This window comes from Cottoperca gobio, chromosome 14 (assembly GCF_900634415.1).
Source record: "Cottoperca gobio chromosome 14, fCotGob3.1, whole genome shotgun sequence".
Taxonomy (NCBI): domain Eukaryota; kingdom Metazoa; phylum Chordata; class Actinopteri; order Perciformes; family Bovichtidae; genus Cottoperca; species Cottoperca gobio.
The window spans coordinates 2,823,494-2,847,805 of NC_041368.1; the positions used below are offsets into that span (position 1 = coordinate 2,823,494).

A 24,312-nucleotide genomic window follows, 5' to 3' on the forward strand; every position below is an offset into this window, starting at 1 on the left:
AAGTAAAAGGAACACAAAGAGGCAGCTACTCAGAATTGCAGCACATGCCAATCTTGCTGCTCTTCCTCAGGAAGCCTCCAGAACAGCCGTGACAGCGATACTGGTATTGTTTTCACCTTGTGAGTCTGTGTGTGTGTGTCATCATGGCAAAATGTGCTCCTGGAGACACCTGCTGTAGCAGGATCTACCACAGAGGCGGTTGTGAGTACTCTGCCAGGTGTTTATATTTCTGTCTGTCTGTTAGGGGACAGATTTTGTCACTTTCATAACGTCACAACTGTGCAAAATACGGTCATGACACTTTACAGATGTGTAGTTAAGATCAAAATGAAGGCCGAGTTTGAAGATGGGTGTGGTCCGAGCAAGGGCGCCAGAAGTAGGGGGGGTAGGAAGTGGGGAAGGCTCCAGTTTCTTTATATTAGTCATCCAACTTTCTGACATATCACAGCAACTTCTCCTGCAGTACATACATACAATAGTGTCCAAGGGCTGAGGGCTTCCAGTCGAAGGGTGATTTTTCTGTTCCTCCTGCACCGGGACCTGCTGTTTTACCTGAGGCAACACTGTGGACCATCCCACAACTTCAGTCATGATGCACAGGGAGGAGAGCAGTGAAGGTCGAGGTCCAAACTCATCTGTCTTACTCAATCAGTCAACAATGTCATTTATAGTTAATGCCACAGCAGAGGGGCTGTTCTTATAACGAGTGAAACATTTAGTGGAGGTGGATTTTTTTTCTTATAATTATGTTTTAATCCACGACTGATTTATGAGATTAGAAAGGCAGTTTGAATGTAGTCCTCAGATTCTGAATATTTATCTGCAGTGTAAAACAATATACCATGTCAACTGCTTTGGAAAGAATTTGACCATATGTATTACAGTCACATCGATTGTGTAATATTTATTTTCAGACTCCTCTAATACAAGGTAAACACGGGTAAACCTGGCAAAATCTGGTGGAGGACAGTGTGAAAGGATTATGATGTAACTGTAGTGACAGAGCATGAATGCACACAAAGTGTTACTGTCAATTCTACTTTAAATCTGGACCCACATTTATCTGTCTCAGAGCAGGAAATCAGTCCTATTAACCCATGTTTCACAGAGCAATGCATTTTACATTTAACTTACATTTATTTAATTTTAGACACAAGTAAAAGCATTTGTATCACATTTCTTAAACTAGCAGAAAAGTCATCACATGTACTTCAGGATTAGGGAGAGCTGCAGAAGTCTGCATGTCATAGTACGTTGTCTAATTGTTTCATGGCATGGCTATAGTTGTAGCACTCCATTGTGTTATGCTATATACAGTATTACTGAAAATGTAGTTTAAATGTGTATGTTGCAGCTGTGATTAATCACACATTTAAATCCCAATCATTTATGTGAGGCATCACATTCCTCTCAGATTTCAAGGGATATATAATATATTGTATATAATAAAGTGTCCGTCACTGGCCATGCTTCAAACCTAGACAGGGGAATAAAGACAATGGCAAAATTAAGGGATGAACAGATTTTATGAGACAATACCATATTTCATATTTCCACAGACAGATATTGGCAGATGTTATTCAATTCAATAAACACATCATAATTAAAATGTACATTCTTAAAACATACATCAAGTTGTGCAGATTTTGTGAAATACTGTATACATGTATGTATGTTTTTGTGTTTTATTTTATAATAGACCCTGCATCACCAATACTGTCTTACACTGTGCATGGGGATTTATTTCAGTGCAAAACAAAAGTAGCATCCACCTTTATTTTTATTCAGATAAATGATTCACATGTCCACTCACATTTTAAAACTGCACATATGTAGCTTGAATGAGATTTAGAATTTTCATTGGTAGCTATAAGAAAGCCATAAATACACCATAGAAATCTTGTACCAGTTATTGTATGTACAGAAGCAAGCGGGACGGATCTGAAGCATTTACTGGACATGAACACAGTTTGGAAATCAACCATTCAGTCGTGCAGCGGTCAGCTCTAACTCCAGGGGGCGCTTGTGTGAACACACCTCTGATGTTTCTAAAAGATATTCATTTCATTTAGATTATCAGTGGAGTGTGTTTACATGTGAATGTCATACCCACATACTTAACTGTATGTTGCTATCATATCTTAGGTATGACCACCAACATTTGTGCCCTAAGGTTGGAAGTACCAAGGCTTTAGCATAGAGTATATAGAGCTGATTGTGTAGGCCTACAGTCAATGCTAATCAATGCTGCTGCTACCTCGTGATGATAATGCTGTGTCTTTTCAGCTTCACGGATACTGAAAGAGCTGCAGAAAAAGTTGATTATCAGTTTTTAAGAATGTGCAATTGAGTAGAGAAGCCCTCAGCTTGTAGAAACCAATGTGAGGAACCAACTGTTTCCTTTAGGTGTGTGTCTGACCAGCATGTGTGTCCACATCAATTGCACGTCAAGTTTGCATCAGCAGGTTTGGAGGTTTATTTAATGTCATAGCAGCTAGTTTTAATGTAAAGTAACAACAACATACACACTTGTAAGACCATCAATGAAGGAAACAAAGTTTGCACAGTATTTTTTTCTTCAGTCACGGTTTATGCTGCCTATTTAATTTGGACTGTTATTGTTATAACATAGTGGAAAAAAGTCCCCTGTGGGTTTCATAAAAGTGATGGTAAGCAAACCCTTACAACACACATGGTGATGCGGGCTAAATATCTGCCATGAGCAATAAATCAGCACAATTACAGCCACACGAAAATACTACAGCTCCTATTTCAATGATAAAAATATGTATTGCAATGACATGGCTCACTGTCGTTATTCATGTTTCAATAACCAATTGTTTTTTTCTCTTCTGAACCACTGTTTCAGCAAACTGCATGACATGGCACTTATGTAAAAACAAACAGTGAATGACAAATGAAAATAACATTCACACCATAACATAACTTATGTATTGTCGTTCAACTCATTTGAAGGCTGCAGTAATACAGATACAGCACGCTGTCACTGCAATCCTCAAGTCAGGGAATTCAAATACTGTTGCATCTGAGATTTACTTTTAGAGTTTTCATAGAAAGGAAAACTGTTAAGATGTTTTTTTTATACACATTTGAGGTGCAGTTTGATAGGATGGAAAATGGAAGAATAGGCTACTGTACGTACATTGAAGAAAGTCTCAGCTGCTGTGTATTTCCTCCTTCGTCTTTAATGTGAGTACAATGTGTCAAAATGGCTACATTTTACTGACATTAATGAAACTTTGAATATACATATAAAATATAAAATAAAATAATTGGCATACATGAGAAACAATAAGTGGACTAATGCCGGTTCATCTCTGGGATCACAGCACGCTGTACTTCAGTTTAGTCACCAAATATTAGATTATCCAGAGCAGCATGTACTGAACTGCCCAGGCTAGTTGTTTTCTCAGGTCTGTAATATATAAATGTATCACACCTCTCACAGACACACTGACTCAGCTGTTAGTACACATTCTTATTGGGGCTGCGGGGCAACTCCTGAATCTGATATGAATAAATATAGGCATATAAAAATACAACAAGCATACCTACTGTATGTCCTGCTGCTCTTCCCTGGTAAAAGGTGTTTCAACTAGATACTGGTGTATTTATATACACTATGATATTTAATAGAGGCTCCTAATTTGCATATTTTTCATTTAATTGTAATAAACATTAATATATTTGAGTGATGATTGTTTTTATTCGTGGATTAATACAAATGTTTTAATTTTACCCATTTCAGTTCAGAGTATTGTTTTATTAGAGCACAGGATTTATTGGTATACATACAAAGATAGGTATATACAATTCATGACTTGAATCATGACAGTTTTACATTTAACTTGCCTTTGACGGAGAGATTCCAATCAGTTTGAACTTCAAATGAAAGACACAGGGTACAGAGAGGCTTAACTCTCAGCGAACTGCTTCAGGACTTTACAATTTTGGGCACCACAAACTCTGTTGTGATTGAACATTTCACAGCTGAAATCAATACATTCTGTGGAAAAGAAATTGCAGTAATACAGTACAAACAGCAGAGGGGCCATTTGGCTTCTTAATTCATGTTACAGATCAAGGAGTAGTCACTTCTCTGGTATAACCCCCCAAGAAACATCCATTTCTTCTCATGCTTACTGTGGTTAGAAGACAAACATACTTTGTCAAACTTACCTCTGGATTTTCAGAAGTAGACCATTATGGTAAAATACATTTTTCTCCCACTCACATTAAATTATTGCAATTCCAATACTGCCCAACTTATTTCAAGAACATAAAAATAAAGGCAAGTTTAACAGTGCACTAATAGACTTTTTCATGCAATGTTCTGATTTTTGTCATGTATACAAAGGCATTGTGTCACATAGGCTTAGTATTACTTTGAGCATTGCCACTTTGAACACACCTTGGATTAGAATTCGATGGAAAGCTCTTTTCTTGACATGGATCATTGTGGACAAACAATAATAATAATAATAATAATAATAATAATAATAATAATAATAATAATAATAATAATAATAATAATAAAAATAATAAAAAATAAAATCTGAAAAGAAACTGTAGAACTGTGTATTAATTGACACCAATGAAGTCAGGTGGGTAACACCAGCATTCCTTTATATTAACATGATTCAAAGCTAGCCATGTGATGGGATTAAATGTCATTATGATTAGTATACAGATGTGTCAAGTGTCTAAGGTGCAAAACTGCCTGGAGTAAGCTTATGTGGATGTGACAAATCATAGAGTTCACATTTGCAATTATTTATTGTTTCCTTTTCCCTTTTTCTCTTTTTAACAAAGAGAATAAATAAAAAAGTATATTGCTTCAAAAAACAGTTTTTTCTTTTTTGATATCGTGAAACATATCATTCACCACTTCTCGGGTTTGTCTAGCTAGACAGAGCATTACATTATCAGTCAAAGATACATACAGAAAGATGCTGTGAATCCAAGAGATTAAACGATCAACGATGGGACGTGACAGTGACTAATACCTGGGACCACTTGTTGAAGTCTGTCTGTCTTTCTGTCTGGGCCAACCTCCTATCTACCAGCAGGTGGCACAATGCAAGCACTGATGTATTTCCTCGGTGAAGGGGAGGGGCTGAGAGATTAGTCTGTCACAGTAACAATAGTCAGTCCAAGGACCATGGCCTCAGTATGTTCCAGCTCTGTGACTGAGGATCAGCAAACCTAGCTGCACATGCTCTCCATCCATCCCTCACACCCACCGCCTCCTACGCCTTTTGTCAGTGAATAATGTTAAAACACAAAGGGGCTCCTCATTTGCTCTTTCCAGAAGTGCTGGAGCCCCCTGCCCCGCCCTCCATTTTGTCGGCAATTTCTGACGTGTCTAACTTCTCAGAGCCATCCCCTTTCTCTGACCTCTCCTTCTCAGACCTCTCCTCCCCTTCGGCGAGCTCGGACCTCTCTGACCTGGCATCCGCGTCCCCCTCTGACTTCTCCTTTCTCTCCGAGTGGTCGGGGTCCATGGACGAGGTGCCTGGCTTGTCCCACTTGCCCATGGCCTCATATTCATCTATGCAGGTGGAGATATTAGAAGTCCAAGCCTTCAGGTCCTCCTACAGAGACCAGCAAATGAGACATGTCTTATATCAGGATTCTCTTATTAGATATTCTCATTACAGATCAAACAGTTTAACCTGCAACAAGAGTGTTGTACCTTAACTTGATTACATCAGCCATTTGTGTTTTGGGGTTGCTCTCTCAGTGTCTCAGTATCACTTTGCGCTGTGGGATTCAGTCCAGAGAGCGCACCAATGTGTTGTTGTTTAGGAATCACATTTCTTCTTTTTTTTTTAAGGCATTTTGGATTTGGTTCTAATTCTGAACCAAGTTCCTGAACGATGAACACTGAAAGGATCCTAACCAGGAGAAGCTGACTGCAATGATGAAAGGTTGCAAAGATAACTACTCCCATGATGCCACGCTACCACCGCACCAACTCCGTCTTTTGTTATTGTTTTGATTGAGAGACCCCTAGTGGCAGAAAACTACATATGTACATTTAAACAATGTGCTGTATTCTAGGATTTTGTATTTTTTTTATGTCAAGTAACTACTAAGTAACAACGCATTACACGAGTTTGCTGATGTTACACGTATGAGAATGTAGGGGTTCCGGTGATACATGTAGGGAACCAGAGAGTGCCTGTGTTACACTGTAGCTGAATTTAGTTAGCACGTATCTAGTCTCACAGCGCTTTACAACACAAGTCAGAATACAGTGGCAGAGGCTTGCAAACAAGGTGCCACCTGCTCATCAGGAGTGATAAACATTCACACCAATTTGGGTTCAGTATGTTGCCCAAAGATCGAATCAGACCTTCCGATTGGTGGACGATCAATCTCCTGAGCCACCTCATGTAGCGTAGGGAACGATGAGAGTACCGGTGTTCCACAGAGAAAATAAGAGGTTTGCTTGGTGCAGCTTTAGAAAATGTTGTGACTAGTTCCTAGTTAGTTTGCTTGTTTTACGATTCAAGTCTTTCATAAGTCTCTTGGACACTTAAGCACAGTGAGGAGAACAGGTTCTATGGGATGAGATAATAAATCTAAAATATATTTTCCCTTGCAGTTGTCCTGATATTTGAAAAACTTATAGTATGCTGTATATACTGCTCATGTCTTGAGTTATTTTAATAATCCAATAGAGAATTACAAAAAGAAAGGAATTTAAAAATAGACAAACTGATGCAATGTCTGACATTTATTTAAATAAGCAGATGATCACAATGTGTGAAGACTGAACAATGTTCTCTGTTTCTTTGTTTTTTTATTTCAGTATTTTAGTGCAATGAAAGTAAAGCTGGTTCGTTCATTCTAATCTATAAAAAAATGTCAGCATGCAGGTTCTTGTTTGGTTATAACTCTTCAAAAGATAAGACTGACGATATTCCTTATTTTTGTCATTGTCAGAAAATCTTGTGAAAAACCAACCAGTCTGTTTCTTAACACAGTGGTGGACTCAGGCTGTCTGAGGGTCAGCGGCAAAAAAAATTAAAAGGGCACCAGCGACATGCGGTGATGCAACAAAGGGCAGAAAGTGTTCTCGCATGTCGGGCACCTTAGGGGGTAATGCATCACTTTTTTAACCATTTTAGTGCTTAAAAGTACAACAATTAAGCTGGCTGATAAAGCATAAACTAGATGCTAACAAGTTGAGAGATGATGGGCTAACTTACTCTTACTCCGCCAACTCGGAGACTGTCAAGACATCAGACTTTATTGGCTTTGTGGCATAGCAAATTGACCTTTTTGTGAGTCTAAACAGGCCTCCGTATGTGCCTGCCTCTCTACTGTGGGACATATATTAGGGGAGAAATCATTTCATACACAGGCTATGAGTACAAACTTAGGAAGGAATAGCTAACCAAGCTTGCACAACTGATACGTCGACTTGATAATATGCATCCTGTCTCTCAATTCCCTGATGTATACAAAGAGCGGTTAACGCTAGAGGTAGAGTTGATGTTCTCATGACATATCACTCTACTGAATTTGTTGAACACAGCAATGAGGCTAGCAAACTGCTGGCACACCAGGTAAATGAGTTAAACTCTAACCCTAACCCTTAAACGCCTCTACCTCCAATACTAATGAAGCTTTGATATCCTTAGATGCAGATGAGTATGCTACTATAGATAGGAATGATGTGCTTATGTTATGATTGTAGCTGCAATCAACCTGGTCAATACACTCACGTGCCGGCACCACCTATTTTGTTTTGATTGGATCTGCGGTAAACACGGAGCAAAGTTTTCACGTGGCGCGATTACATACAAAGTCAATGCAAAAACAAGAATAGACGGAATTAAATAGACGCTGTGTCGCAAAAGTCTATCAGCGTTGAGATTCTCCTCCTGTCATCATTCACGTTGGAGGAAAAATAGCCATCTGTGGGCAACCACAATGCTAAGATAGTACCTCATATTTGTTCAGAGACTAGACAAAAATCTGTGTGTATAAATGTATATGTATAAACAACAGACAGTCAGTGGTATAAACAATAACGCGCTTCCATATTTATGCCTAGATGACGTCATTTGAGTGTTGATGATGGTGCAACTACAATGTTAGCTTAGCCTAACCCCGATCGATCCAAACTCCATTCAGGAAACAAGTACTTTAAAAGTTGTTTGCTTGTCGTCTTGCGGACAGACCGGACAAAGCATTCAGGCTTTTTACAAATCGGCATCACTGTGTAGTTATTCCGGTATCCTTTTGATCCTTTTATTGCAATTCAATCACAAAATATGTTTTTATCAGTGAAAACTGCGCCACCGAATGATATTATAAACCCAGACATTACAGCGTTTGGTTTCCCAAAAATCCCACAACATGTACAAAGCAGCAATAGTGCTTATTGTGGCCATGGTTGATCTACAGTACATGGAGGTAAGTCCCTCCTTCTCTCCTTCGTGTCTATCGAAGTGACGCGAATAAAGACAAATGATGCCGTGGTCAAACTGCCTACCAATTTGGTACCTGGCCACATGCTTCAAAGAAATATGGCGCAGCATTTCACCTTTCTACTACTGGTTCCATACAATCTAAATGTACAGTTATCAGTTTAAATTGAGTAGCAATTGTAATTATTAAACATATGCTAATTGTTGGGAACATCCTCATTTGCATATTAATTTCTGATGTCATTGAAGATATCTACAATTACATTTTAACGCGTGGAAATTCTTTTTTTAATCTTAAATTAAATGTTGACTGGTTATAAAAGAAATTATAGATATCTGAAATATAATTGTTGATGTTCAAATGTAATTTTCAGATATCTCAAATGCAATTCTTATTAGTTACAATTTCAAGCCGTGAAATATTACAATAACTGTATTGATATCAATAACGAACATGTTAACTAGTGATCATTTAATTGTTGATATCAATAAATAGAATTGCAACTAGTCAAAATTACATTACGGATATGTGAAGTTGAAATTAGAACACATAACTGAATGATACATATCTGTGATTACCATTGAAGAGTCAATGGTAAGAGTGAACTAGTTGTAATTGAATTACAGATATCTACAATAAACATGTAAACTGGTAGAAGAAATGATTTGTTAATATCAAGAATTAACAATTAGACTTGCGAGAAATTAAATGAAGATATCTCTAATTAGAATTGCTACTAATCAAAATAACATTATGGATATATTTTTGACTAACTAGTCAAAAAACAATTGATTAATTGAACCTACTGATTAAATGTTAAAATGCTCACAGTCATGGTAGATATCTTAAATGGTCATTTGTGCTACATTTCCGAAATGCAATTGTTGATATCTGAAATGGTAAATTACATTTTCACTAGTCAGAATCCTTTTTAAAAATAGAAATCCAATTTTAGAAAGATTGTGATCTGCTATTGTTATCTTAAAAAATAGTTGTACAGATATCTTTAATTAAAGATTTTACTAGTCAAAATGACATTTTGGTATGTCAAAATGTCATTTGTGAAAACTAAATTGCATTTTGTCAATCCTAACTGATAACTTACTGCGTTGTTTGGTGCCCCTCCATCACCAATTTCGCTCCACAAGTCCAAAAGGATATCACAGCCTTTATAACCCTGATGGCTAGACAAAGAAAGATGCTATGCGGACACACGCCGTGATCGTTTATTTTACTCTAAATGGGACCATAATTTACTAAATGAACATTATGCTGTGTTGAAGAAGACTTGAAAGTAGCGATAGACACCAATAACTTGTAGGATGTTTACAGAGGTAATCTATGAAGTGAGAAGTCGGGTAATTTTCTCATAGACTTCTATACAATCAGACTTCTTTTTGCAACCAGTGGAGTCCGTGCTTCTGCTAGATACTGGATGATGCAGCTTTAAGGCACTTTTGCGTTTGCTTCACTCTTCAGACCAGGAGGTTGTCGCTTGATTGTTTCTGGTTTTGTTTGAAATCTTTCTGTTTCTGTCTGTATTTTTATAAAATGTCACTATACAACGACTTTAACTGTGACACAATACTCTATGCTCCTCTGTCACTGAATAATTATCTGTTGAGAAGTCCATTAAGCAAATAAATAAACTAAAGTGTGTGTGTTCATGGTAACAAAGGAACATGTCACCCAGTGCAATAGTGTGGCTCACTGACATTGGAGCTCTTTACCACAGAAGAATAAGATATATCACGCTTTGGATGCACACACAATACTTGTTAGTAGGATACATACATAGTAGGTTTTGGTCTTTTCATTGGATTTGTTTACATTGACAAGATCACCAGACATTTCCTTTAACATTACTGAATACATGTACAAACCTACATTTTAAGTAAATTCCTTAATGTGTAATTATCTCTTATTTGCTTTTCATAGGCCTTGTATGTGGCGCATAGAAGGTCTAGACTCTAGAGTAAGGAAAGTGGATTATGTCCTAATGTCTGCTCCTCCTAAACATGACTCAAATAAAAATGTTCTTACCTCATCTTTTGCATGGAATGCAAAGTTGATTCCATCGTTTATTCTGCAGAGAATATCAACAGGGATTGTCAGTTTCTCATCCATTGCAATACCATATATATGTCTAATGTTGAATAATAACCACAATAACAACAATAATAATAATAATAATACTAATAATAATAGTGTGCTTTGATGTTTTTCTTTAAAATCTGATTACATTTATTATTTTAGTTGTAAAGCAACATTACACTTTGAATTCATAACTTTTAATTCACTCAGTAAATTTAAGTTTTTGCCATAAAAATGTGTCACAATAGAAACTTACTGAAGAATGAAGACATTTTTCTTCTTCTTGTATCCCATTGAAGGATCATAGGAGCAGTTACTCAGTTCTACAGGAGGCTCTTCATTGTATGTTGTGGTGTGGTTTCTAGCATCCTTGTAGAAGATCAACTGTCCCTCTTTCAACACACAATATACGTTCACCCAGGACTTGCTGTAAAATTAAAATGACACATGTAGCAGATCTTAATGGATCACGATTGAATACATGGTCAGACATATTTTGGGCCAGTTGGATGTTAACTTCTTTTTAAATACATATTCGATCAAAACAAGTATTATATTAAAGATTGACACAACACCTAACAATGGCAAGGATATTCTTTCTTAAAAGTAACATTATGTACAGTTCATTACAAAGGTATAACAAAAACAACACTTTACGTTATTGCACGGCACATGAGTGGTGGCAGAAATTACCGTTAAAATTCCTACCACTTTTCAAACAATGGATCCATGACATATAACCAACATAACATGACAACATAACCCAGTTTGTTTTTACTTTTAACTTTAAGAGAAAGGGCTTTTAGTATGAGGACTAATATTTGGCTGAGAATGTTGGAGTGTAAATTTCCCAGAATCCAATAAAAACCAGGAAAGATCTGCTAACGTAAGCCTAAACTCTGACAGCTTCCAGGATCAACTTCCACCCAGTGGTCAAATACAAGACAGTGTCGGTGTTAGTTGTAACCAGTGCTTATTTGTTGTTACGTAAACCCACAAATTACTACAGGCATTTCATAATGCGCTTCATCACCTTGGAAGTAAAGATTGGTTACTGTAGTCTAGTTAGCTGGACATGCTAACATTTGAAACTTATGTTTATGCAGATAATATTACTCTTCTTAGAGACCCATGCAACTGCTTCAGCATGGGGGAAATCCAAAGCTTGACAGCCCCTTTGTGCTTAGTTACGGTTGCTAAACTCTTATTGATCAATCACTGTTAGGGTAAGGGGTTTCCTAAACTATGAATTGTAAGTTATGTCTGTTGTATGATTTTTATAAGTAGTGGTTGTACCTGTTTGGGCTTCTCTGCTGAGCTTCAAGGTCAGAGGTGGTGGCCTTTTTGCGGTAGAGGAAGCCTTCGTTTTGGGCAGTGTGTGAAGGTGGCTGAGGTGTTGTAGGGGCACCAGTAGCTGGAGCTGAGCGAGAACGTCGTGTCTCCTCAGGCTCTTTTGGACGGGGCCTCCTCCTCGGTTTGGGCCGGTCTCGTGCACGAGGACGTCCATCAAAACGAGTCACAGGTGCTGAGAGGCTGCTTGCAGGGCGATAAGAATCTCCTTGTGCCTGAGAAAGTAGAAAAAAAGAGAATGTGACACCTAGACACACAAAGAATGACACTGTTGTGATATACTGTATGTAAGCAAACTCACAGATGCTGCCTCTCTCTCCTGGACCTGTTCTACGATCTCTGCCATGGTAGATCTCTTATCCCTGCAGTGACAACAGACATGAGTCACCCGAACAGTGAACACAATCATTTTGTGACCTACAAAATCATTAGGATCATGCTAGACAGAGCTGACTAGGCAAACTGTAAAGCCACATTTTGCAAAGATTTGAATTTGAATTTCACTGTCACCAACACGACTCATTCACATACCCTGAGCGTTTGTCAGAACCCTCTTTAATAGAGCCCTCCAGGTCACTCGAGTCCTGTCTCTGCAGCCTCTGCTTGCTGCTCCCCTCCTGTTCGCTGGACGACTGCCTCTCCAGGCGCCTCCGGTAGCGCTCCTGACGCACAATCAACGGCAGCTCGTTTAGCCTGGCCTGGATCTCCTGTTCGCTGGAGGTCTGTCTACCCAGCTTGTACTCCCTCTCTCGCCTCAGATGGTCCATCTGAGGATCAGAGCGGCTGCCACGGGGATCCCTCTGGAGACGGCCGTGGAGGAGCTCCAGCCCCGACTCTGGCCCCACCATGTCTGCCATTGGGATGTCCCCAAACTGTTCCCGCTGCACTCGGCTGGCCTCTAGGAGGGGGTTTACAGCCTTGTGGATGTGGTTGATCCTGGGCTGCATGAAGTCAGCTTTCAGGTGCTGCCATGCATATGCCATTTTAGGGTCCATGATGCCACCACTCTGTGCCAGGTAACTAGAACTGCCCAGACTACCACTGCTGTAATTATTTTGTGCCAGAAAGCCTGAGCTACCCAATGCCCCACTGCTCTGATAATTCTGTGCTAGGTATCCAGAACTCACCATATTAGGCTGTTGTGCTAAATACCCAGAGCTCCCCATGTTAGGCTGTTGTGCCAAATACCCGGCACTCCCCATATTAGGCTGTTGTGCCAAATACCCGGAACTCCCCATATTAGGCTGCTGTGCCAAATACCCAGAGCTCCCCATATTAGGCTGTTGTGCCAAATATCCTGTACTCCCTAAATTAGGCTGTTGTGCCAAATATCCTGTACTCCCTAGATTAAGCTGATGTCCCAAGTATCCAGAACTTCCCATGTTTTGTGGTTGGGCCAAATATCCAGAACTGCCCATATTCGGTTGAGGCAGAAAGCCAGGGCTTCCCATACCTCCACTGCTTGGCTGCTGAGCTAGGTTACCTGAACTTCCTAACCTGCCACTGCCTAGATGGTTTTGTGTACCACCCACACTCCCAGTAGTCAGTCCAAAGTACCCAGAGCTCTCCGCACTGCCAGCAGTTGGCAGATGGTTTATCCCATGATAAGTAGAAGTATCTGCTCCAGCACTCTGAGAGGTCAGCGCAGAGAAACCGGAGTCACTTCCACCTCCCGCCCCCTGGTGGTTCATGCCAAGGTATGAGGAGCTTGCCAACTTCCCACTGCACTGCTGTTCCAGTCCATGGTAGCCTGATCCATTTATAACTGGCTTGTAACTGGCTAGGGTTGAGGACAATCTCTGGGTTGCAGGGGAGGCACCCAGATCCAGACTGGTCTGTAAGGGTTTGGGTTCTATATGCTGTACCGTCTGCCTCAAGAAAGATGAGGGAACACTGGATGAGGGAACACTGGGAGTCAGACATGATAATGGGAACATCCTTCGGCTGGAGAGTGGGGTTGTCTTTTTCTCCTCCTCTTTTTTCTTCTCAGCCTAAAGAGAGAGTTAACTAAATAACTAATAGCTCTACATAAACCCAATAAAAAAAATCAGAAATCAAAGGCAGGATGGTCCAACAAAATGGATGTACAAAAAGTTATCAAGAATGATTGGGTCATTGAAAAACAGTCTTTTTTGGCTACTTAGCAATGTAGCATGAAAGGCAGATGGGATGCAGTGAATGAGAGTACACCACATGCAGCAAACGTCATGAGACAGATTTAAGCCTATAACTATGCAAACTCAAGGCATGCGCCCATGCCTGTTAAGCAAACACAACATCCCAAGGTCACATTTTTTTCCTGTAGCAGCATTAAATTGTGACTTCACCAAACTGATCAAAACATTTATCTATAGTCAAGCTTACTGCGGAAAGCTGGCGGAGAGAGCTGAAGCGTTCTTTCCAGGTTACAGCAGCCTTGCGGAAGGCCTCGTGGCGAAGGATGAGTTGCTCAACCTCGTCAGTTTGGGTCCGGGCCTCTCCTCCCTCTGGCTCCTTGGAGGTGATCAGCGGCTCCTTGGCCTTTAGCCAGGCTTCCGCCTTAACCGTCTCCTGGGCAAACTGGAACTTTTCCTGCTCTGGAGGTGACAACAGACAAACTGCATGGTTACCATCACACTAATGCACACTCCAGTAGAAATCTGTTGTTGACATGCATATGTACATTCTGGTGAAATCTATGCATTAGATCATATTATATGTGCATCTTATCATTTCAGTCATGTAATGTGTGTAATGTTGTGCAAACAAGAAGAACAATAACATTCATACATTATTCATGATAAAAGGACAAGGTGGAAAAAACATTTATAGGTACAATCCATTTGACATTTAACAAAGTGTTGTGTTAAGAGCTGCTTCTGCTCTGATGTAGTTGTCTAGTGAGTTACTCACTGCGCTGTAACTTTTCCTGGTGTTTGTCCCATTTTTCAACAAGATCCCTCTGCTTAGCCAGAAGACTGTCCAGCTTCTCTTTTATCTGTGGTGACAGACAGATTGCAGTCATAAGCACAAGTAATTGAATGGGTTTTATGTATTCCTTTGAGGCATGTGTGATAGTCATTCAAATGTGTTGTATTGTCTGTAAGCCTGACCTCCTCTGATGCAAGGTTGCCTGCAGCTATTAGGATCTTGCCCAGATCTGCACACTGCTGTATGGTCTTGCTGCGGCCGTCTACTTTGGCTTTCAGCTCCTGATGTTGTCTCATCATCACCTCGAGAGCCGTCAAATCCCTGAGGAGGGAGCAAGAAATACTATCATGGGATGTGGTAGTGGCACTAGGGCTGTATTCAACCAAAAAAAGTCTTGGGCGACTGAAATTCAACCAACTCTTCAATCAATCAATTATCAATTGGTCGATGGTGGGGTGTTGCACGTTATGTCTGATTAACTAAATTGGCCTCAGTTCACTCTACCTGGAGCCTAACTGAATTATAAATAATTAGAAAAACAACATATTCAATTATTTTTACCCTAATTACTTTATACTTAAATGGTTACAACAAACTCAAAGTCGACTAGCGCACATCTGCCCATATTCACATGATTTCCAAAAAAATAACCGTTGAGGCTGGTACAAGGGGGTGAATCTGCAGTCCTCTTTCAAACGATTAGGCTATTTATTAGACCAAACATATTAAAATATGCCAATTCTGATTTGATTATACTCAAAGCCTATCAAGTAGTGATGCGTGGCAGCGGTACAGTGCTTTTTAATACCTGTACCGACCCGACTGGAGCCAATGTGCTTGTCAGGACTGAGACAAGAGACACAGCAGCAGCCGCAGCACTAGCTGTCTGTGTGTGTGAATAGAGAAATTTGTGGGACAAGGTGTTGCCACGGGGTAGAATGCTGGGGCCTCTATTCTTTTTATTAAGATAATAGATAGATATGCATAATAGATTATCACTACAGTTTGGAAAAACTGAAGCACTTCTTTTTGGTTCTGAAATTTAATTAGCAAGGTCACCAGGTAAACAAACCATAAAACAGACACGGACCATGGATGTATTTTTGACAAGTCAGTTGGTGCAGCTGTTCTTCGTCTCCCTCTGTACTGAGGACAGACTGGAGCTACAGTGACTCACTATCACCTCTAGAGGAACAGGTGGATTATATAACAGGACGGGCCGGGGCAAGTCAGTTAGCATGTTCATTTCAGGAGATATCTCTGCAACACAACACATAAAAGCCTTTGACATAATGTCAACAAAAAACAATAAAATAATTACATTTGTCTGTCTTGTTCTTGTGCTGCTTTATCTTGTGGTGTGTTAAGGGGTATGCTAGAGAACCACAATGGAATGGCCTTCTACCTTTATTGTGTTCTTGTGTTATATGTGTTTTTTAAATAATCAAATTAATTCAATCAATCAATCAATCAATATCAGGGAATCATTATAGCTACAGAGTGTTAAACCATAGCTGTATACGTCACAAGTATAGTCCAGGCAGCAGAACCAGCTGACACCATCCTCACACAAAGACTATATATTACTTCCATGCACACAACATGATAAACCCTTCTGATATAGGTTGCCATAGATGTTGCTGACAACAGGCTCTGGCCAATTATTATATTTACTTCACCACGACTACTAAAGTTCAAACACGCATTTCTTTACAATTAGCATTACAAACCTCACAGAGCTGCTAGCGTGACTATATAGTCTTAGTCCTGCTTTTTGTAAAGATAATTTTTAGGCATTTCACCTTTATCTCTGATAATGTACATTAGAGACATGCACATGAATTGTGGGGAGAGATAGATGGGGATGGCATGCAATAAAGGCTGGGGATGTTACGGTTACATGGTGTGCATATCAGATCCATCTTAGGGCTGAAAGTTAAAGAGCTCTATGGGTACTTTTCTACTCCTCTTATGGGACTCTCCAACCTGAGTAGTGTTTGGATCAGCCCTGCCAAGCTCACGGCGTTTTTGCCTTCTTGGAGACAAATATGTTCTACCAGCAGGATTTACAAAGGATCAAACTAAGGAATTGGAAAAATACAAGCACACCTTGTTATAAGGACTGGATGGAACTCATGACTGCCTCATACGAGCTAATGCTATTTTATATCATGTGGTGTGCTGTGTGTTGTGGGAAGGGGGAGATGATGTGACCTATCATGCTGTGCTGCTGTGTTTGCTTTCGCTTTGTGTTTGTGTACTTTGTTACCAACTACCATGTGGAAAGTATGTTTTGTACTGTAATGTTGCAGGATGTTGGATAAAAAAATCACAATTCTTAAAGCCCAAGATGACGTCTTTAAATGTCTTATTGTTTTTTACCCTAACCCAAAGATATTCAGTTCACAATCACATAAAACAAAGTGAAGCAGAAAATCTCCACAACTGAAAAACTGGAGCAAGAGAACCAATTATCAAAATATTATTATTTTCTGTTGATCCACCAGTCAATTATTCGACTAAATATTTGAAAAAAGCATGAAACACAGTTAATTGCAGCCCTATAAAGGAGAGACACATATGTCTTGCATATGTTGATATGTCGACAGCTGCAAAAATGAAAGATTTCAATCCAAGTGGATGTGCTGCGAGTTTAATGGTGGATCTTAGTGGTTGGGTAAAATGGGAAATACTGGCAGTGATTACAGTGTAAAATGTAGAGCCCTAAATTACATCATTTGAAAAATTGAATAAGAGCTGTCATGTGAAATTAGGTCAAGGTGGCACTGCAGCCTAATTCGACATTACACAGTAATGAAGCTTTCTCTGCAGGGACTTCACAAGACCACAGAGACTTTCAGTTAACTGAACACTGAACCACAAAATGCAGCTACTAAACCTGGACCACATACTATATACAATGGGCTTTATGCACATCTCAACACTGAAGAGTAAAACGATGTACAGCAGATGTCTCACCTGGGCTCATCCCATCCAATCTGGCCCATGATGCCTTCCATCCACATCAGGTTTTCACGCACCACTGAAAAGAACTGCACCTTGTCTGTTACAGAAGTGACCTGGACGCGACTGGCCTCACAAGAGCTCAGAAGCTCCCTCCAGGCCTCCATCACTTCCTGCTCTTTGACCATGATGGCCTCAGCCTTTTCACCAGCATAGATTGTCCTCAACTGGGCAGCGTTTTCCTGCAGCTGCCTCACCTGCACCAAGACAGGTGGAAGGCAGTTAGTGTCTTCATTACAGTAGAATATAGTCAGGATAGAAGAATGGCTACATTTATAGAAAATACATTGACCTGAACGGATTTTATTAGGGCTTCTCACTGTTGGTCGAACAAAACAAACAAAAAAACAAGCACATATTTGAATATACTTATACAGCCTAAGGGCCAACGAGAACGTTTCTTTTCAAAAATAAGTTGGGTGAAATGTATAAACCTCCACCCTTGTGCTCAGGAGCAGCAAGTACATGGTGACGGATGGGTTCAGAAAACATATCACTTGCCTGTGCAACTAGCAGTTGAAGGGCATGCTCAAAAGAGTGCATGAGTCTCTGTAGGGTGGCTGGATTGGTGATGTTGGCTTGGCACGCCCTCACCTCTGGCAGCTGCTTCATCTTCCCTGCGATCTGAGCCAAGACCTACAACACAGGACAGCGTCATTATCACGAGCGCTTTAAAAATAGAAGCTGCATGTCACGGCCAGACTGTCTACCTTTGAAATGAAGAAAACGGTACTCCTGAATCACAGACTGATATTTGTTTTGACTGTACCTCTTTGCAGTCAGTGAAGAACTTATGCAGCTGGTGCGATGCTGCCAGCATCTGTCTGCGGGTCTCCATCAGCTCTAGGAGGTCGGCCCACGACTCGTTCAGTCCATCCTTCCACTCGGCGATAGTGGCTGCGTCCGAGTGGCCGCAGTCAATCATCTCGTTCACCATTTTGTTCACCTGCTCCATGCGCTGCTGGCCAATGCTGTTGGTTTCTGAGGCAAACTTGGTGAATCTCTCCTGAAGCACCTGGAACACACATAAAGCACAAAACTACAGAAACACTGATACAATATAGTTATATGCATTAACTGATGCAATATAAACTACCATGTAAGGCTCATATTATAACTGTAACTAGGTGCTTTCCATTCAGCTACAAATGTTGTTGTTGTATGATTAATTAATAATTTGAGTCACGTTTCAAGCAAAATGCCAAACATTTGGTGGTACTAGTTGATAAAATGTGTATTTTCATTGAGTCATTACAGCTTTTATTCTGTTTTATATAATTGTAAATATAATATCTTTGAGTTTTGGACTGCTGGTCAGACAAAATAATTAACTAACTTGACTAATCAAGAAATTAATCTATGGATTAATCAATAATGAAATAAATGTTAATTGCAGCCCTAGTTTATTAATAACATAAAAATAAGTGGATGTGTGTGTGGTTGAAGTCATGAATAAATAATAAAAACACTCTACTTTGTCTACTTTTCCTTCAACATCCAGCTTCTTTCTTCCTCTTCTTGGTTTTTATTATACATTCATCTTGGTTCAAATATATAAAGCTACAGAGTAGCACAAAATTAAAGATTTTATTTAGAGTATTTATAGATGTTTTTATTGCTCGCTCATGTTTGTTATGTTCTTTCAGTAAAAGGTTTATTGTATATTGGTTTTATTAATATTAGTAACATTCTGTGACGCCCTGTCGCCACAATAGATCTATATTTGATATAACTGGAGCAGTATTCATTGAACATCAGGTGTTAAACTGTTGTTTTATTATTTCCTCACATCTGTCTCTCAGGAGCCACGTTAGCTACATGGAAACTCCCCCAGAGAGGTGTTGATTTAACTCTATAGTCGTTGTTATGTCTGTAGTTTGTGTGTATCAGTGTTGAAGTATCTGTGTCCACCGCTTGTCTGGGATATCTATAGACAGGAAGAATCACTGTAATCCATGGGTTTTATGTTGGGGTTATTTATATGAAGCACCAGCATATATGATATTTTTATGTTTTTTTAAATGGAGTCCATTCTCCAACCATCACATGTTTTTTATTATAATATAATTGTGATCCTGATTTAATTCACAAAGTAAAAATAACAAATTGTGGCAACAATAGAAATATTATGTAAAGTTTTACATAATTTATCCTCTTGCATTTTTGCTTTGTGGCCTGCGGAATGTTTTCTATAGACATTTATGTTTTGATCACGAGAAAACAATGTTCGATATTATTAAAATCCAATTGTAATCTCAAATTTAAATCAGATCAGAAGATAAAGGGCTTACAACTAAATACAACTAAATATTCAATATTCTAAAGTTGCTTTCTTTTCTTTAAGTTTAGAGGAAACACAAATATGTCCTGGTCTGTATATGAAGTTGTTGGTTTACATTATATTCTTAAAGCGACAGTGTTAAAAACTGGTATACATGCTGGTTCATTTAGACATGCACTGCTAAACAAACACAAATTAAATACGAGAGCTAAATCAATAAATAAGTTAAGGCCGTGTAATATCTGGTGAACAGTATGTCCTGACATGATGAGAGTATTTGTTCTGTTTCATACTGATGCTTTTACACTTGGCCTCTAATTAAGTGTGAAAGGGAGCAACTTTGTTGTCAAAATTAAAGTAAAAGTATTTGTTTCAATTATTAAACCAAAAAAGACATTTAATTTCATTGTTCTGATGTGAAATATGTCATACAGTTCATGGTGATCTCAGAAATTACTCATATAATATTTCCCGTGGTGAGAGCAGAGTAGATGCTGGACTGACCGTGACATCCTCGAGGTCCTGGCCCAGCTCGGTGGAACTGGCCACTGTCTCACGCTGAGTGATCCACTTCTCTAACTCCTCCACGTCCTTGTTGAGCTGATAGAGCCAGTACTGCTGCTCCAGCTTGTTCTTCCTGTGCTCCACCATGTCCTTCAGAGACACATACAGCCGGTCTATGTGGGACTGCTGCTTGGTGAGCTGCTCACTGATGAAAATTTAGAGAAAACTAAATGTTACAGCTACCAACAAGATGAGCATTGCCAATATTACCCTTATATATTCGACCTACACGGTAGACAACACATGCAAAAATTAAACTTTCCTCATTTCTTGGCCTATAAGTGCTGCTTTGTGAGTGCATGTGAGACGCTGGGTCAGCCCACACCTTTCTGGGTGTCCCAGTTCCTGTAGACGCTGGCATTGCTGGGAGAGCATGCCTACTGTCTCTGCATATGTTTCCACCGTTTGCTCCAGAGCCAGGTGGCCCTTCAGCAGCTGCAGGGTGCTCGCCTCATCCTGAAAAATACCCAGAAGGATGTCAGGATACAGGCTTCACTTTCACATTTATGCCAACAAACACTAGTTTGACCAACAGGACTGTCCGTACCGTGCCTTTTTCTTCATTGACCAGATGCAGCTTCTGACCTGACAGCCAGGACTCCACTTTAACCGCCTCATTGTAGTACTGCTGAGCTTGCAGTGTGGCATCCAGCATCACACACCTCCTCTCTGCCTCCAGCTGCAAAACCTCCCACAGCTGGCGCACATGCCCCGCCCCTTCACGCACAAACTCCACCTCAGGAGTCCTCAGCGAAGCGATGATCCCCGCCCGGTCCAGAACCTCCTCTACACGAGCGCGCCGACCTGTCAGCTCCCTCTGGAGTGTCTGAAGGACCAATCAGAGGTAAGTTCCCAGACTGAGCGGAGTTAGGTCACATTTCAGAGGACCATGGCCAAACGTCATCTTTGACACTTACCTGGTTCTTTTTTACATGCTGCTGTACACTCTGGAGGTTATTCCCATAATCCTTACAGGAGGCCAAGGGAAGCCTCTCCTGGATCCACAGCTATCAAGTAACCACAGTCAGGTCATTACATGTTTCAGAAAGCTCTGTCTACAGTTTAACACATGGAAACCATGGGGAACACACTTCTACTGATGCATTAATTCTTTAAAATTCTGATGATTTAAATATATGTACCATAATACCATTTTACTTCATATACTAACACAGGCGGCGGTACAAATGCGAATTAAAAACAAGGAAGAAGGAAATATATTGAAGGAAAGGATCGGGAACTGAGAGAATAGAAGTGTGCACTCACTATCTCATCCTCCAGGTCCTGGGCGACTTGATGCATCTCTTTGGAAGCCAGCAGGATGCGACGTCTCTCCTTCAGGGGCTCAATGAGGCGGACGATGCGAGTCTCTACCACGCCTGACTGCTCGCCGGCCTCCCTGTCACCTGCCATCAGCCCTCGCTGGGGTAGGCAGACACCCTGCAAGCTTCCCAGCTCTCCCACATCCTTGTAAAAGTCCCCTATCTGAGACTCCATAGCCTGCACCGTAGGGGAGGGGAAGGTCATGTTACAGCCATACGATGGATGGACAAACACAGCACATCAGCTGTTTTCCTATCAGAACATTTCAGGCTTATATAATGGACTGCCTCACTTTAAGGAAAAAAAGCATATGGTGCATTTTTTTATTCCACTGAACCTCGTGTTTAAGAACACACCACAACAGCAGCCTCTGTGGACATATGTCAGAGCTGGAGAAATTACATAAAGAGTGAGTGAAGAATGCATAGGTCATATGATGCAGTTATAGATATGTTGTTGTTAAATTATTAAAATAAGCTCCATCTTAACAGCAATAAAATGTTAAATACACGTTATTGCATCAGAAATCAAATTTCAACGTTTATGAACAATATTCATGATAACATGTATAATCAATTCAACATTTTGAAATTTGCCATTTTGAATAACGAGTATTTTACTTTTGATTTTGAATTCAAACATAAAACAATTGAACTAATATTATCAACAGAATGTGAAGTAACAGTGTTGACGTTATGTCAAAGATGTCTCTGTGTTGTGTTGCAGAGATATCTACTGAAGTTAGCATGCTAACAGCTAGCTGCGCTCCGTCCAGTCTGTAATATCACTTGTTATTCTAGAGGTGATAGTGAGTCACTGTAGCTGCAGTCTGCCTCAGTACAGAGGGAGAAGAAGTACAGCTGTCTGACTCAGCAGAGTCAGAGCTTGTCAGTAATACAGCCATGATCCCTGCACGTTTTGATAGTTTGATTATTGGCCCGGCGAAACATCCGGACAAAGGACAAAACTGCTGAAAAAGGGACTCAAGCCAAAATACAAACTATCAAAACGTAACATTACACGGAGCGTACAGCCCCCAGTGACACAGTAAACATAGATATCTAAGCTCCACGAGAAGATTATAAGATAGCAAAGTTATTTTTGATCGACTCTCCAAGCAGTTTGGTCGAACTTTGCGTAGTCTTGCCCACTGACTGACGGACTAACTGACTGACTGACTGAAAATATATAGTAATTACACTAGGATAATCTAAATTTAGATTGTATGGACCCAGTTTAGAGGTGAAATATTGCTCCCTATTTATTTGGAGCAGGTGGCTCAGAACTACACATTGAACCTTTAAAGTAAGCTTAGCTTAAGTAAATTATGCTGTATATAATATAAGAAATTGCTGAAGAACAATGAAGAAGTAATAATTAGAAAAAGAAATATAAAGGGTAAAATGTCAAAGATAAAAGATGTGTAATATGTAATATAAGTATGACAATGCTAAAGTGTGTACAGTATATCAGCCTGGTGTGCAGGTGGGCTGTCCAGTTTTTCCACAATATAAAAACGTCAGATGTACATATATGTCACAGTTTAAGTCATACTATAGAATAAAGGTTTGCAAATATGGAAATGTGCAAGGCAATACATCGGACAATGTACAAGACAAGGTCGAGGAGACAGAAGTCAGAGAATGACCAATTGACAGTGATAACCACCAATTTAATTATTTGTGGCTGGAGAGCAGCTCTGTTTCACACATGAAAGAATAATTAGAGTTTCAGGAACACTAATTTATTACATGAGATGGCGCCAACAACTTCTCAGAAAGACCCCGGAGAGCTTTGAGACTTGCCTGGAATTTCTGGAGCTGTTCATTGAAGGTGGGCAGATGGTGTGCCTGTTCCAGCTGGGGGGGCTGCTGCTCCAGGTGGGAGAGCTGGTTGTCGAGGTCTGAGTAGCTCTTCACCGCCGGCTCAGGCTTGTTGTTTTCAAAGAGCTGGCGGGCCTTGGCCTTGGTTGTGCTCTCCAGGTCGGACCAGCACTCTCTTATCTCCACAAGTTTCTGCTGAACGACTAAACGCAGCTCGGGCTTCTCCTGGATCAGCTCCTGACCCTCCTGGAGACAGAAAGTGAACTGACTGTAAAAGCGCAGCACAACATTGATCACAATCAAAACATCAATTTAAGTGATCATTTCCCCAGGTGTTAAACTCATCCGATTTTAAAAACGACAGGATATGTTAGACAGTCATCTCTTGTCTGAGTGACTGTACACTCTCACTCGTACAGTCCTTTAATGTCAGCGTTTGCTTCAAGCCATGCTTCCTATGGGCTGAGATAATGCTTC

General features: G+C 40.0%; 1 protein-coding gene across 2 annotated transcripts in view; it reads right to left on the bottom strand.

Moving 5' to 3' along the window:
- Positions 1-2,452: 2,452 nt before the first annotated feature.
- Positions 2,453-24,312, bottom strand: part of sptbn4a (spectrin, beta, non-erythrocytic 4a) — a 31,191-nt gene continuing 9,331 nt past the window's right edge. For both annotated transcript variants that reach the window (XM_029448668.1, XM_029448669.1), the window contains 18 exons: positions 23,818-24,081; positions 21,956-22,189; positions 21,607-21,696; positions 21,237-21,515; positions 21,015-21,145; positions 20,630-20,834; positions 18,614-18,859; positions 18,346-18,480; positions 17,800-18,041; positions 15,003-15,141; positions 14,803-14,887; positions 14,275-14,486; positions 12,442-13,901; positions 12,212-12,272; positions 11,857-12,125; positions 10,817-10,987; positions 10,510-10,552; positions 2,453-5,615 (listed from right to left, as the gene is read on the bottom strand). In XM_029448668.1, the coding sequence (XP_029304528.1) occupies positions 5,316-5,615; positions 10,510-10,552; positions 10,817-10,987; positions 11,857-12,125; positions 12,212-12,272; positions 12,442-13,901; positions 14,275-14,486; positions 14,803-14,887; positions 15,003-15,141; positions 17,800-18,041; positions 18,346-18,480; positions 18,614-18,859; positions 20,630-20,834; positions 21,015-21,145; positions 21,237-21,515; positions 21,607-21,696; positions 21,956-22,189; positions 23,818-24,081 (4,566 nt within the window). In that variant the 3' untranslated portion in view covers positions 2,453-5,315. The remainder of the gene's footprint in view (positions 5,616-10,509; positions 10,553-10,816; positions 10,988-11,856; positions 12,126-12,211; positions 12,273-12,441; positions 13,902-14,274; positions 14,487-14,802; positions 14,888-15,002; positions 15,142-17,799; positions 18,042-18,345; positions 18,481-18,613; positions 18,860-20,629; positions 20,835-21,014; positions 21,146-21,236; positions 21,516-21,606; positions 21,697-21,955; positions 22,190-23,817; positions 24,082-24,312) is intronic.